Below are 17004 nucleotides of genomic sequence, written 5' to 3'. Positions count from 1 at the left end.
TTCAGAACACCGCGCTTCTATTTCGTGTAACTTTATTATAAAATACGAAATAATAATTGTTTTAGGTATTTTTTAAATCTTAAATCGTTAAAATATATACTTCTGCTACATAAAGCATTAACGATGCGAACCTTTTGATGTTTATAAATCCATTCCATTCTAGTGGACGTCAAATTAATGAATGATGTTCACAGACAATTGAAATATCGTATCTGCAAAATGTTGAATATTTTGTTGCAATGTAATAATCCGACACACAATTACAACAACATTTATGAAATGCTTAACATTTATTTGATCTAGAAATTTGGATAAAATAAATTAAATACAACTGATAGGACACGAGTCAACAAAATTTTTCGTATCTCAACATGCAATCGTTTGTCCAAAAGTAGTTGCAGTACATTCCCCAGCGGCGATACCAATGGAATCGTAAATTGCAATTTTAACGACTTATTTACCACGTGCTCCATGGTGAATGAAACCAATCAGGATTACAAACTCTCACTGTACTACAGCCTTTATGTACTTTTACGTAGGAAATACTGTACATTGGCACATATGTATGAAGTAAACAGATTATAAATTAATGTAGGCGAAAATAAATGTTAATGAAATATACAATTTAAATTTAGTTTCACCCAAACATATTTGAACTAAGGCGATAGACATAATATACAACATTTTTTTGTTAATAGAAACAATTACATGAATTAATCTCTACTTAATTGAGTAGACGCCTTCTTCGTGGATTAAAATTGATATTTTTTTATATATCCCTGTAACGATATGAAAAGGTTTCTTCATAAAATATTGATAGGGATAGCAATAGACAACAATGAGCAACGTATGTGTAATACGTTCCCTACATAATGACCACTCCTAGTTCAGGCTTAAATTAAATTACGCCGTGACAGCGAAGAGGCTTTTTGTCGATGGGTTATTGATATAATATCGACGTGGGAGCGTCGGCGGTACCGTCGCCATCAATAACCAGCCGTACCTAAATGCTTCCAACTAACGCGGTCACCACACAATAGCCAATTTCGTGTCAACATTCCTTTGTATAATATCATATATAAAGGCATATAAACTTTTCGTACCTCGTACATTTATATTGTTACCGGCGGACGTACTCTTTCAGAGTAACTGTTTTATCAATATGCGAAGTAATCACCCAAAGAAAAAAAGTCTAACTTATATTGCAGACTTAATGTTGCAAAGTTTTAGGTCCATGACACAATTTACTACTCCCAAAATCAGTACTATTTTGAGAATAAAACTCACCGTAAAGTTGAGTATCGTACCGCTTAACTTACATTGTTATTTATGCCTCCAATAAGGTTTTTGGATCAATTCTTTTTAAAGTTACGTGTATACTCCGAACCTTATTAAAGCTTTTAGCTGCGCCTTACATTTGAATCAAAGCTGATAATTTATTATAGTCTGACGTACTACACGCGACATAGTCACAATTCCTGGTCGATAGAAAGCAATACAAAGAAAAAAAATGAAATGAAAAGAAATGAGCATAATGTTTTGTTTTTTTATCTCAATGTGTACTGTTATAAACAACTCTCGTGCAATATTTTATAACTAACTCACTCGACATAACGACAAAAATGTAATGCTCGAAACCAAGATTTATTTTACAAAGAAACTTATAAAGCAGAATGAAATATGTACACGCTGACAATAAACTCGTTCTAGAAAACATGTCTAGTGTGAAATCGCTCCAACTAAGAATTTAGCTCAGCCCGATTTTCTGCCGGCTTACAGTAAATAAGAAAATTCATCCGAATTGTGCCGTTAAACGTAATCGAGCGTTGTGGAAAGTATTAAAGAAGCAGACGCCATATTGCATAAGTTTAGATGTTACAATGAAAACTTTGGATGTAGCACCAAGTGTGCACGATTCCTCTTTGGCAAAATACGTTCTAGTCATCAAGCGAAGTACTTTAATATAAAATGTTACAGCTCTTGTGCGTAGATCTGAATATTCACAAGATGTGCCATGAAGAAATTTAATATAAATTACTTTTAATTTACTATGACTAAATATTTTGTAACATTTAACATTATCGTGACATTTCACTGCCAAAATACTAAAACATAAACATATAGTAATACCTTTCGATAAAAAAAATACATTTTATGTACAGCTGCTGGTACCAGTGGTAAATAATGATTGCATAGTGGTACTATATATAAATAGGATAATGAGGTAAATACAACGGCGTCGTCACATTTCATCTTTAAAAACCTTAATAATTTTGGTAGAGAGCATATAATATGTTGAGTGGTTACCAAGTTATTTACAAATATTCAAGTAAATTTATGTTATTTCTAGACACTAAAAGGTTTGGGTAAGTATTCAATCAATTCTAAACATTATATTTGCGACTTCTCCAATATAAAAGAGATACAAAATAAAAAGTATGTAAGCATAAAAAAATATGTTACATGATATAAATGAAATTTTATATTACAATATAATTTTATGGTGTAATTAATCTATTCACGCTTGTATAACATCGACCAATATCACTAGATCAATCTCATACATTTGCAATAGAAATGAAGAGGTAAATTGTTTTTAAATATTTTATCTGTCAAGACACATATTCTGAATCATTGTTTCTTTATCGATGTTTTGTTCGGGAATTGTAGCAGTGTGAGTTTGTTTCGCTACATTTATCCAGTGAAGCTCCCTGGCTACATTTCATTAGTGCCATCGTCCCCCACTTCTCCCCCCTTGTACTGTTCTGTCGTGCTCATGGTATCGTAATTTAATGAATTCTGGTTATTGAATTGAAAAAATACATAACGTTATTGTAAGTTATGGTTTTTAATTTTAGAAATATTTCTAATGTTGTGCACTTTTATCTTTTGTCACACAATTGTTTAACCTTTAATTTTAAGGATATTTTTTATTTTGGTCAGAATAAGCTCGCGCGTTAATCTGTAGAGACTGTTATAGTATTATTATATAAGTATTCGTGAATTTTTACATCTCTACTATACGAATAATTATATAGCAGATAGCGAAAGAGCTATCCTTCAAAGTGGACATTCTATTAAGATATTTTGTTCAACCAGATGGTGTCAATCCGGACAATGTTACGGATGTTTTAATTATAATCGCTGACAAAGTTGTTTCAAATTTAATTCTTGATAAATACATAACTTTATCGAGCGTAAAATAAATCATTACTTGTTATTTCTAATGTTGTTTTTAGTAAGAATTGAAACGAAACGTCAACGACCTGATGAGTAAGCAAAGATTTGTTATTTTTATATCTTCATTTCATTGTTCATTACACACATGTATAACGGATACGTATTATATACGTGTTATACAATTACTATGATAAAGGATTAGAATTGATCAATGTTTGTGTATTAATCAGACGTACCCAAGTCGTCAATTAATCAAGTTTAAAGCATCTGCTTGACAATGAGCTGTCAGTTTAAGTAGTGTTTAGTTTACGCAATGTAAACAATAATTTGCGGATAGCCTGTCGTGTTTGAATGCCTTTATTGTTTACTATTTACTTGCTTTTAACAAGAGATCAACAAAATTTATCATTGTGTACACAACTGATAGAAGTGTAATTAAAGAAACAAAATAAGGTTCAAGTAAGTCGCGTTATCAACGATAGAGAAATAAAATAACTGACGAAACTGATAAAGTGATCTTAAATAACATGTTTAAGAAAAAATTTAATAAGTTATTTTTCTTATTAATAATTATTTTTAATAATATGTTTTAAAATTATACAAACAATTGACGGCTAATAAATATTCATAAAAAGTACTGAATATGTTTGCTTTTCTTTGGTAACTTTAAAAAATATTACGATAATATTTCACAAGTTGCAAAATGTGATTTATAATAAGAGAAAAATTAAAAGTAAAAAGCGTTAACGTTGAAAATGAAATGTATTCGGTCTACCGAATCAGCAATGGCATTAACCCCCGTAGTGTGGCAATCAGGGAGTAAGTGGGTATTTCCGCGTCGTTTGATACAGCTCCCGGCTAAATGTTAAGAGCTCGCCAGAGTTCGCCAGTCGAAGTACCGGCCCCTCTGAGGAGACACAAACGAAAAAGCGTTACGAGGTGCTCTCCTGTGTTAATTTAATCATAGTTACGCGCGACTGTACCAACGCGGGAAACGTGTGAATTTTATTAATTTCACGAGTGTACACACGTCTGAGTTTACAACTGGATTTAATTTTCAAATATCCACTTCAAGGGTTCGACTCGACTTTTGGGTTTTATTGTAAGTAATTTAAATAAATTCACGTTTAGCAGCCCGAAAATTTATTACTGATACTGGATTTTATTTTATTGGTAATAAAATTTTAGAACTGTAGATAAAATTATTTATGTTGTAAAACGAATCATAAGGACTTCGAATTTTGTAGTAATTTCTACTTTAAAAAAGTTGTTGCAGTAAATTGATAGTAGTATTTTTTACAATTTATTATTTTACTAGCTGTCGACTCCGTTCGCGTGGAATCAAAAAAAAATCTATTTAGTAACCTATCTGTTCTTCCACCCTATGTTCTACATCTATGCAAAATTTCAGTGAGATCTGTATAGCAGTTCCGAATATACCTTGTAAAAAACATCTATCAATCCATTTAAACATTCGCAAGTATAATTTTAGTATGATTTTTAACGTCCGATATACTCTGTTTTGTTAGAATACTGCGTATGTAATTGGAATATAAAAATCAAAGTGACAATATCAATAGAAACGCAGCTTAAAGTTAAGGATTCCTACATTCTGCTTCCCTCGCTGAAAGTTCAACGATCTTTCAATCGTCCTTTCAATTCTATTCCTACAAAACTACATGTCTGAGGTATTGTTTTATTTTCTTAAAATTTTAATTATTGCCTGCTATAAAGTATAACAAAGCATGTTTTACTTTTAAAAGAATTACATACCAAACTTATTACTGTATTAATAAGCAAGCTTTTGTTACTCTTAACATTGTTTTTGTTTCAAAACATAATATGTGTTGGCTCGTAGTCACATTTGCCAGCCCAACGCCCACAGTTACACGAAACCTCGCGCTCCATAACTGGCTTTCACAGTGGCTCTGGCTAACGGGCCATCTGGTATATTCTATTTCAAAAAGCAATGATAATTGTAAAACCTTAACTTAGTTAAACATTTAAAGGCCACTATTTTAAGGCACAAAAACATATTCCAGCTTTTAATTCTTGATTAGGTATCCTTAATCCGTAGGACCATTTCAAGGACAATTATAACAACAAAAGACAGAGACAAAGATTAGAGGAAACTGTCAAAAAATTGTGATGAAGTAAGTGGTCTAGATTGAAAGTAAAAATGCTTAACGGAAAAATTAAGTTTTCTAAACAATGTTTTCATTTTTTTTTTCAACTATAAATATTGTGTTTTAATCTCAGACAAAAAATTGTTCTAATTAAAGAGTTCGTATAAGACGCATGTTAATTTAAAAAAAAGAACTACGGTTGTAACTTCATAAGTCTAATCTAGTGTTAGGTTGTCATGCAAAGGCAAACGTAGCTTCTTATCGCCGGAACAAAGTCACCGCGCAACAAGTGACGTTACAACATTCTTAGCAGCACAGTTCTAAGACGAACTACTGTTTTGTATTCAATTTTTAATAAGAAAATATCACAAAAATCAACCAAAAAACTTCTCATTTGTATATTTAATTAGGATCCGTATTTAAAAGCTTATCAGCTGAATTCCATTCCGTCTTATGTTTCCGTCGACAAACATTTCGTATGAGTTTATTTACTTTCCGCCACTTTTAAAAGAGAACCAGCTGGATTGCGCCTGCGCGAGCTGAGAGGGAGATGGCCTGGAGCAAGACGGGTGACACTGCTTCTCTCTCTGACCAATCGATTAGTCGCATAACGATAGCGGCTTCTTAAATGCAGATGTGTCGTGAACACTAACGTCAGTCGGTGAGCAGCAGCCCTAAAGACTGGCCGAGTATGTTCCCTGTCGGCTCACGGTCACGTTGTCCTTTGTGGTGAACTCGCAACAAAAAATATTGTCATCAATGAATGTCATTCGCACTAAATCTTGTGACATCGAACTATAGTTGACTAAATAAAATGGATATGACTATAGTACTTAAAGTTTTGATGACATTCGTGTGATTGTCATCAAATGTTCGTTATGTGTAAAACGAAAAAGAAATTAAACGAAAGTGGCGGATGTACGGAGTATGAAATTCAAGGTAGGTAATATTAATGAATACTCAAGAAATATTTTACATAAAAGAGTTTTAATTTTGTGTTTATTGAGGAAACGGAAGTTTTCCATTTCAAATACTGAAACGAAATTTTCAGCGTTCACTTTTTCCTCATAAAAACCTGAAAGAAAATCATTTTGCTATCCTTTCCCGAACTTCCCGGATTATATTTTTTTTTAATTTAATATGTTATAAATAAAAGTTAAACCTTCAAAAAGCTTTAAACAAATTTAAATTTTCAGTATAATAAGATCTTATCTTGTTATTTAAAATGTCGTGTTCCTTTACGTTTGTGAAACTAAAAAACAAATATGGCACTAAGATAAAATTTAATTATTTAGCCTTTATTTTCAAGGTCAACGTATTATTATGCGTGCTTTTTGTTGAAAACTTTCTTGAAGACCGTGGACGGTTTAAAGCTATTATTTTAACCAATGTTTATTTATTCATTACAAATATTTTGCCCATATTTCATCAATTTATAATAATAAACAGGAAAGAAGAACTTAATGAGTATGAATTTAAATAAAAATGTAAACTATTTATTACATCACAATGCTTCCGTAAGAATTTTCGTAGAAATTTATAGAAATTTAGATTTGGTCTTAAAATTTGTTTATTTTTTCATGTTATCAGTAGTCTGTACCCTTAACCAGTAGGTTATTTATACTTCTGTACTTTAATTGTAATATAAACAAAACAAAACATATTTATCAGTCTTAGAGATATATTTTAAACTTATTTAATATTGAACGTAGTATTAACACATTGGTAGATTGAAACGGCATTCGCTTTACGTAAGTAATATTATCAAAGAGTTATAAATTACTTATTTTCCGTATTTGCACCCTCGGGAAATTTTCGAGCACAGTTGACACCCTATCTACCATCTCATAGCCTTTTTACGGCTCACATGATATTGAACATTTTATTTAACGATCGGCACGTGGAGCGAGTGTGGGTAGATAGCATACTAATCACGATATTGCCTATATTTTTATTAGAATCAAGTTTTATGCTCGCAATGATACGCAAGTCTTACCGAGAGAGCCGAAAAAAAAATAATGAAAAAAAGTTTCATACTTAGTTTTCCAAAGCAATGTAGATTTTATGAAATATAATTTAATTTGTATAATTCTGAAAGTTACACTTTTTTTTAAATATACTGGCAGCACTAACTTTGACATGGTATTTATATCACCATTTAAAATCAATACAGTTGAATAGAAAACGAAAAACATTTTATTTTCAATAACAATAGTTGTATCAATTGAAAATGATAAAGCTCGCTACAGATTCTCAGTCAGTTGAATTGTTTAGACTGTTCAGTTAAAACTAAACGTCTGTAGCGGCCTTATGACGATTCCTAAAATATTTTTTTTAATATATTAAATGAAAAAAAAAAAATTGTTCTTTTTGAAGAAATAAAGGAAGCAATTATATAAAACAGTTTATTATGTTATGATATTTTAAGACTGAAATATTCATTTCAATAATACAATAACATAAATTCCAATTCCGTATATCGAAGCAATCTTCACTCAATCTAGTCGTAGAGTTAAGCCGCGTTCACATTTGCCTGACGTGTTGTGTCGTGATGCGTCAGAAAGGTATCGGTCTCATACAATTAATATGGTTGCGTGCACACTTCTCTGACGCAGTGTGTCGTGATGGCTTGTGTCGTGTCGCGTCAGTAGCGATCCCGGTCCGCGTCAGTTGGGTGAGGTGCGGGGGACGGCGCAGCGACACGACACAGCGGGTCGGACTAGTGTGCACGCGCACGTGTCGTGTTGTGACGCGTCAGAAGGTATGGACAACGAGCTGATCGAGTGTAAACTCTCTGAGAGCTATAACGGAACTGATTAAAAATGCGTCATAACGCGTCACATAGATGTGAACAGTAGCCATCACGACAGAAAGCATCACGACACAACACGTCAGACAAATGTGAACGCGGCTTTATGTATCACAACATTGAACAGGGAGCGAAATCTACGACGGTCAGGATTTATTGCATTCTTGTTCGACTTGCGGTTGCACTTAAGTAAAAACTTAAACTTGCTAGGTCTTTAGAATAGAATACATTAGTACAAGATTCCAAGAAACCATACACGTTACTAATAAGCTATTTGTTAAATAACTTAACAATAAAAGGGACAAGGAAAATTAATGCATTTGTCGCTGAATTATAAAATAAACAAATGAAATTAATGAAATGTTCTTTTTACGGCAAGTTTCCACTGCCGTAAATTCTTTACAAAAATAATTGTGATCGCTATTTTTTTTAAAGATTTTTTTAGGTTTAGTTTTATTAAAATATGTTTTTGGGTACGTGTTTTAGAAGAAATTCCAGGTTTTACGAAGAGTTTAGATATGTCCGCATTAATTTCTATTAAAATTAAGTAATCTACATTATTAAATTTATTAATCTAAAAATTAAAACTACAACAAGCTCTAAAGAAGGAAAATAGAGTTGAATAAAAACTACAAGATTTAAAAAAATATTTGTTCACTAGAACGTTTGGTTCAAAAACGATTACCATATTGTAATAAATTTCTATTAAATTGTAATTGAGATCGACGCGAACTTTTCATTGGACGTGGAACATTAATCTGATATAAAAATTTAATAAGATCTGGGGAAATTTAAACGCGGAGTTAATGTATCACTTACAGAACACCCGAGCAAAAAAAGGAATATACGACTATTTGCAAGTATTTCTAACTGAATGAAAAGTACTGCTATAAAAAAGTTTTACAACCTGTAAAAATCGGTGTTAACCTCCACATCGTGTGGGTAGATATTATTTTTATATTTCTTTTTTTTTTTTCAATGAACGGACTTTCAAATGAGTTATAAAAACCACCATTTTGCTTAGAATTTATATATTTTTTTAATCTTAATAATATGTTAATGCGAAAGTTTTGATGTATGTTCGTTAGAATGTATCTTCAGAAGGGCTCAACGGATCTCAACGAAATTTTGTACCGCCGTAGCACATAGTCGGGAAGAAAACATAGGCTACTAATTTTTTTTTTATTACCGTGCGGATGGAGTCACGGGTAACAGCTAATTCGTATATCTAAAAACCTTTTTGTAATTTCTTTGAATCCTAACGATAATATATGAATGAGTACTCTTTCCGTTATTGTCTTTCTTCCATTTATACTTTGCCGATAAAGATTCTTGAGCTAATTTTCAATAAATTCTGCGCTCTCGCGAATGTAACGAGCCACGAAAAGAAATTTATAGCCTCAGTAATGGCAGTTACCTCAGAAATGCGTGTTAATCTTCTGTGAAAAACTCGTGATATTTGAAAAATTACGCGTAATTTTTACATGTTATAGATTATTATGGTTTTATTCCTGTAGATTTCTTAATTTTTTCCTTAGATGCTATCAACAAAACAATTAAACAGTTCAAAACTTTTAACTTTTTATGGTGTGATGTCTGTTTGTATGAAATTAAAAGCAAAAAAAAATTATCTTTACGACCATGAACAGTGTTTGAGCAAATTTTAATGAATAAATTGTTTACGGGTCTTAAAAAGTTCATATTTATTTAAGAACTTAATAAAAAATTGGTTAAATTGGTATTTATTTTATAAAAGTCTTGGTATAATTAAAATAAGTAATAATAGGATACGAGCTAAACATTTTCATTAATAACAATATTAGAAAGTATCTTGAAATTACAGGAAGGAAAATATAGCTGTTATTGTTCGAATACTGTTTACGAAGTCAAGCTTGGAGATAATAGTGAAAATGCTTCCCCCTCTCATAGCATGCACGATTATTTACCTGTATCTGATTCTTTGTCTATTTTCGCTTCATGAGCTCCGTTTTATTTGTTCTGAGCGATTGTTTCATTCTGCCGCAACATATGAAAGGAACGTATACTTTTATACATTGATTATTTTTCATTTACCGAAGTAGCATTTAAAAAATTAATTAAAAAATCTGATGAAGTTGTTAATACACTATCTATCACCCGCGCCTCCGTCCCCGCGGATATAAAAAAATGTTCTACATCTATGACAATTTTCATCCAGATCTACCTATATAGTGGCGTTCCAGAGATATCTTCTAATAAAAATCCATCTAAACTTTCGCATTTATAATATTAGTAATTAGTAAGATTATTCAATGTCTGTTTTTAATTAATCAGAAGTGACTGCTTTAAATGTTTTTTTTTTTTAATTATAAGTTACTCATTGTAATTATTACCAAACTTGTATTCAATAAATTTCAATTTGTATAAAGTGTCCTGTTCCAAATATATTGCGTCAGTTCTATCCTCTTTCATTATAGTTATTAACTGTTTGTATTTGCATAATGATAGACCGCTCTTATTAAAATATATATCAGAACACCTGTTTATCTATGTATTACCTCTCCTATTAATTGCAGTTGTTTTAGAGTAATTAATTCGTAGTTCTCGGTTGTTAGAAAGTTGTGTCCATTATTTGTTGGATAACTTGAACTTTTATAATAACACCCTGATTAATTTCTGTTAATTAAAAATAAATTTCTGATTAATTTTAGGATGTATCTAGTAAATCTAAATATGGACATCATTAATTCGTTACTACTGAAACTTAATAAATTAAATTGTGAAGCGCTAAAAGTCTTACCGTTGAGAGTACATTCTACCGATATACTGTCAGAAAGAAACTGATAATATTTTTTTTTCATAAAAATAATTTTATTTGTTGGATTCATCATTATGAGCTTAGAATAATCTAGTTTTTTTATGCATATCAAATATAATCGCCTAATTTTGAGATATCCCTTAAAGGTAAATGTTGAAGAGCAATTGATGACCACTCTAGATCTGCTAACTGCTGCTATTTGAGAGGTTGAAGTATTCAAGAAGCGACGCATTTTTATGTATTAGCCAAACTGAAAGCATCTTTATTTTGAGTAGAACAAGGTTAATTTTGCTTTTAGTTTCAAATTTATTTCTTAGCTTAGCGACAAAACAATATAAAATAAAGATCGGCGATTATATCGATTATATCGGCGGCAATATGATCATACGATAATTACATAACGGCAATATATAATTTTATTATTACACACTACACTTTTGAAATAAATCCACCGCTCCATTGGTTGGCCTCCCCGAGTTTCTTCCGGTGCAACTGTATGCTTTAGCCGGAAGGCATACTTACTCAAAGGAATATAGAAAATAAACAAACACACAACCACCACGTTTATACATATACTATTATGAAGATAATGTTAATTATTTTTAAATGTACTACTTACGTGTGGCTTTCATATCTATGCTTGTGGTTTGAATTCGTCATTCGAATATGCTGTATATTTCCTAAAACAACTGAATTATAACGTATAAGAAAATTGTAGATAGTTTTGAAAAAAAAAATGTTATATAAATAAAACTACTAAAGTGCTTTCACCTATAGAAAGCTCCTATTAGCAAAAAATTAAGTAACGCAATTAAGAGTTGTTAAATGGTCATAACGGGGTATAGATTTAGTGTGAAATTCACACTAAGAGGCTTTTTAGGTAATCGTTAAAGTATACATCGCACCTCTAAATTCAAGAGCGAAGCTTTGACTTATTTCTAAGAATTAATTTGGTGTGGTGATTAACAATGATCTTGTTACAGAGGTGGGAGTAAAGCATCGCTGATGCCCGCAGTGGAGCCAACACAATGGATCAGTGGGTCACGGCGGCCAGCGCATTGTTGGCCTTCCTCTTATACTACAACACGCTCGACGCCGGATTTGTTTATGACGACAGGTAATTAAAAAATTGCAGAACTAAAGTCAAGTGCCTCTACGGACCTAAATGTAAAGACGAACGCCCGATGTTCTGTGGTGATGTGGTTAGGGAAGAGATAGTACCCACTAGCTTAGTAAATGCACCTTACTCAGGATGGTATAAACTGATGTTTGCAGTACCCAAACTTTACATTTTGCACATTTCAGACAATGAACAGTATAGAACAAAAATATATTTCAAGAGCTCACTAATAACAGTAATTTTTCAATGATCCAATCATTTTTTCGAATTCGAAATTTCAAATGTCAAATTAAGTTTGCAATTTCATTTCACTGGTACTACAAATAGTTTATGTACTAACAAGAAATAAAATCAAAATTGAATAAGGTTTAAATTAAGTCAAACTATTGCCTTAATTTAAATATTATTCAATGCCGCGGTGAGGTAAGGGCATTGCCCGAACTAAGTATTTATTTGTTTATTCCAGAGCCGAGCAAAAAAAATGAAACACCAAAAGAATAATTTAATCCTTATTCATCATAATTTTCCAAAAATCAAATTCGAGTTGATTTTGCATCTGAACTTTGTTTTAATATGATAAACATTTCTCTGAAATATTAATGATATACTGTCGCTGTAGTTCATCTTCAGATTTATTCATCTAAAATTGAACTTAGAATTAGGTTAGTATGCTAGCAATATCTTGAATTAATTATTAATATTATTTTGTCTTTTACGCATAATTTTTGAGGAAACCGTCAGCGAAGCACAAATATTTGTGACAAGCACAAATACAAATACAAATACAAATATACTTTATTGTGCACTATCATGGAGTTACAAAAACCATCGCACCATTAGCACCATCGTATCTTCATCGATAAGAGTTTTAAAATTTGTGCAGCGCCGCTATCGGGTGTAAAGTACATCAAAAGTCTCATACTAGTTTCGACGATAACGATTACGAAGGCGATTGTCAAAAATAATCGTGCTAGACTCATCGATTCTTGATTTAAATCTATTTCTGTACAATTTACACGATCGAGCGTATCAGTTTAAGCCTTATCGTCACATGAACGATGTCAATTAGATTTAATTGATACATTGCTGCACTTAATTATTCAAGTGCCATTAATATTCAAATAGACATATTCACAGTTCACTTTTACTTTTCGCGTTTAATCTATATCATCCAATTAACATTAATCATCATCATCATAAGCAAACTATACGTTCCTACTGCGGTATTCGCATTCTACTGTAAGTAAGAGGTGACTAGGCTATAGTCAACCACTCTGGCCCAGTGCAATGCGTTTGACTGCACGCATATCTTTGAATATCTTCGCACATACGAGTATGTGCAGGCTGCATCACGATGTTATCCTTCGTCCTAAAAAAGGGCGGGTTAATGTACATATATAAATCGATAATCGAAAAACACATTGGTACATGGTGGGATTCGAATTCAAGATCTTAAGATTACCAGTTAAGTGTTTACCCCTGGAGCCACCATTTATTTTACACATTATCTTGGCCAAATTATCCGATATCTCGTTTGAAATTTGATCGGTACAACTTGTCGATCTAGCTTAAATGGGCTTTTAAGTCCAAAACCACTGAGTCGAACTATTTTAAGCTGCGAAGAGCTTAATATTAGTTTATTTAATACGATATGCTGTGGGTATTCAAAGTTTCCTTCTACAACAGAATCCGTAGCAAAAGCGTAGCAAAGCGTGGCGTACTCAACGACAACGACTTAGGATTTTGACCTGAAGTTTTTAGGGATAGTAAAATTGAATAATTATATCGTTATACATGTTAAATTATAAATTTCATACAAATTAACGCTACGCCTATTTTATCGACTGAAAAAGATTTATGGTTAATGAGAAGAAAAGATTAATGTTTTTCGCGCGTATATAATATGTAATTTTGTCTTTATTTATGTTAAAAGATATGGTAAATTGAAAAATGACAAGCTTTAAAGTCTGTCAAATTTAAAATAATAACATTAGGTATTTCTTTCTACCAGACAGGTTTTAAAAAGGCTTTAATTTTGTATCTGTATACGGTTTTTTTTTTATATTTGTACATTACATAAGTACTTACTTTAGTCTGTAAAACGTTTGAGAAATTCACAGTAAAAATCTTTCAACTTATTTTTCATACTTACAGCTAAACGCCACTTAAGACGAGAAGAACGTAGTGAAATGGATAAAGGCACTTTATACTACAATGGCGAAGTATTAAACCAATATTAGGAACGCTCTCGAAGCTTTGAATAGACTCAAGATATTAATAACAAAAATGTACGATCTATAACTAGGGATTAAAAAGACGTAAAAGCAATATAACATAGTAAATAATGACTAGCTGTTTCGTGTTACTTCATCCGCTTTTCTCAAATCAAAAACGCCTCAAATTAACATATTATAAAAGTAAAATGTACATCACAGTATAATAGATTAATTTGTATATAATAGATTAATTTATACGAGTATATAAAAGCAAAAATCTTTGAATTTTATATTATAAATTATCAAGTGAAGAAAAATAAAGGTCTATTTCTTTTCGATTGTTAAACATATTACCGACGGTAATGATGAAAGAATGGATGAACTTTGTTCCGTAGCGCTGCAAACCACTTCAGTGTTTCGTAATTGAGGGCTTACGTGACGACTCCACGCCACAGCTGGCCCCAACTTTCATTGCGAAGAGTGTTATACTAGTGCCAACTTTATCTCAATCTAACTTCTACTTTGTTTTCCAATGATGATAGTTTCGAGGTGAAGAAAATAATTTTATAAAGCTTTTTGTATATTTTTATCATTGCATTTGACTTTAACGTTATGTTAAAAGTAACTGTACACTCTGTACTTATCATAATTTGGTATTTGGTTATACTCGTATAAAAATAACAAAGAGCGATATAAATGTACTTAGATATCTGGTATGTGTACGCAGGTGTGTTTTGGTTTTAAATGAAAGTCTAGTTTGGTATAAGAAGACTCCACTAGACAAAATATTTCACACTAAGAGACTGCTGATGTAACAATAAATTTATCTAAGTGTAGCTGTTAAACATTTGAGACAGACGATAAAATAATAAATTGTATTTTAAGAAAACATTAAAATTTTAAAAATAGAGTAAAATATTCTTAACTCGGTAGGAAGCTAAGAATATTCTAAAATGGAAATTCATTCGACGAGAACTTTATGTTTATAGGTAAAGGAAAAAGCTCTTACAATTTGCAACACAATGGCCGAATTGTTCGGGTGATTTTTCCTTCTTCGCATGGTAAGCACGGTTTTGGTTCCATAAAAATATATTATTCAATCGCCTTTTTCACTGGCTCTCCACTCCAAATCTAAGATGAAGGGGATAAAATGTATGAGGGATCAATAGATAAAGAGATGAGGTAGGCATTAAACGCGGGCTTGGCGATGGCTTAAGGCAATTGCTGGAAAATTCACAAATTGGTTAAGGTTTTACCCTGACTTTTTAGTTTAGTTTTGTTTTCGAGATTTAATTTTTTAGAATATCGTGAAAGTCGTGACACGCAATTTTTACTTTTAGAGGCTTAACTTTATATTTTCAATCTGTTAAATAATTTATGATTTTATCCTACAAATACAATAAATGTGTAAGTTTACATGGATGGATGTTTGGATGTTTGAGGTATCTCCGGAACGACTCAACGAGTCTTGCTGAAATTTGAAAATAGTATAGTATAGTAATTTTTGAAAATAGTCTGAAAGAACACATAGGCTACTTATTAAGATTATTTATTAATTCCGTGCCGACGGAGTCCCGAGCGACAACTAATAGTCTATATATTATTGAGGTTTCTAGTATTACTAAAGTAACAAAATATCGGGTTTTTTTTTTAATCTTGCACATATTTTTGATGTGTAAAAGCGTTTATATTAAATTTGAATACTTTACAGAATTATAAAGAGTTAATATTAATGATAAAACACAAACATAATATAAATACATGTTAATATGTTAATACATTGAAATAACAGAATGTTGGTGCAAACAAAAACATTGAAGGCAAAGTTTTTTAATCAACGCTACGGGAAAATGTAGGAGGACGTGAGGCCGCAGGCGTACTCACTGCTTAAATACTTTTCAACAGAATGCAACGGATTTTCATACCGCCTGTTGTCACCGTTATATGATATTTTATCAAACTTTTTACCGCGACTACGTCCGATCGGTATTTAAAAAAACGTGATTAGTAGCCAATGTATTCATCCAAATTATATTCTACAGCTAAGCCAAATTATGTAGAGATCGGTTTTGCTGTTCTAGATAATAATAACAAACATCCTTCCATCCAAACATCCAAACTTTCGAATTTGTAATATTTTAAAGCATTAATAAATATTGAAATGATTTATTTTGTATCGAAGGCTCAGCAATAAATAAATAAATAAATAAGTAATAACTTGATAGCGTTAATTTAAAATTGTATTTAATTAAGGTTACATTTATGTGTTTGGAAAGTTTCTTTAAAAAGGTGCGCTTACAAACCACATGAGTGGTTTGGCGAACATTAATTTGTAAATAGTGTAATTTTTTTCCCTGGAAAAAAATGACACAGCTTCATTGCTGCAGCCTAAGTCACAATATTTAGAAATGTTCTGAATAATAACCAGAATATGTAAGATACAATATGAAACGATAATGAAATGAAACGATGACAATTTTCTTGCAATCCTCTCTTTGTTTTTTTTTTTCTTTTTAAGCGACATACTCTTTTTACTGTCTATTCTTATGTAACTATTAGTTACCATGTTTCATTTAGAATTTTTCCAAAGAACCCGTCTCTACAATATTAATTTTCCTATGATGAAGAAATTACAAAATGTCGAGAGAATATACTCAACTAACTAACATCAGTAAGAAATAATACTCGTGACGTTTCTCCCTGGTATAATTATTATTAAACGTAAACATTTATTTAGTATAAATTATCATAATAGG

General features: G+C 31.4%; 1 protein-coding gene across 1 annotated transcript in view; it reads left to right on the top strand.

Moving 5' to 3' along the window:
- The first annotated feature begins 6006 nt into the window (after positions 1 to 6006).
- The window catches only part of LOC106715080 (protein O-mannosyl-transferase TMTC2), a 40677-nt gene continuing 29679 nt past the window's right edge, over positions 6007 to 17004 (top strand). Inside the window, exons 1-2 of the mRNA XM_045678557.1 lie at positions 6007 to 6245; positions 11896 to 12029. Of these exons, the coding sequence (XP_045534513.1) occupies positions 11941 to 12029 (89 nt within the window). The 5' untranslated portion in view covers positions 6007 to 6245; positions 11896 to 11940. The remainder of the gene's footprint in view (positions 6246 to 11895; positions 12030 to 17004) is intronic.

Source organism: Papilio machaon, chromosome 7 (assembly GCF_912999745.1).
Source record: "Papilio machaon chromosome 7, ilPapMach1.1, whole genome shotgun sequence".
NCBI classification, from domain to species: domain Eukaryota; kingdom Metazoa; phylum Arthropoda; class Insecta; order Lepidoptera; family Papilionidae; genus Papilio; species Papilio machaon.
Note: the sequence above shows the minus strand (reverse complement) of the source record. Positions and strands in the feature narration are given on the sequence as shown.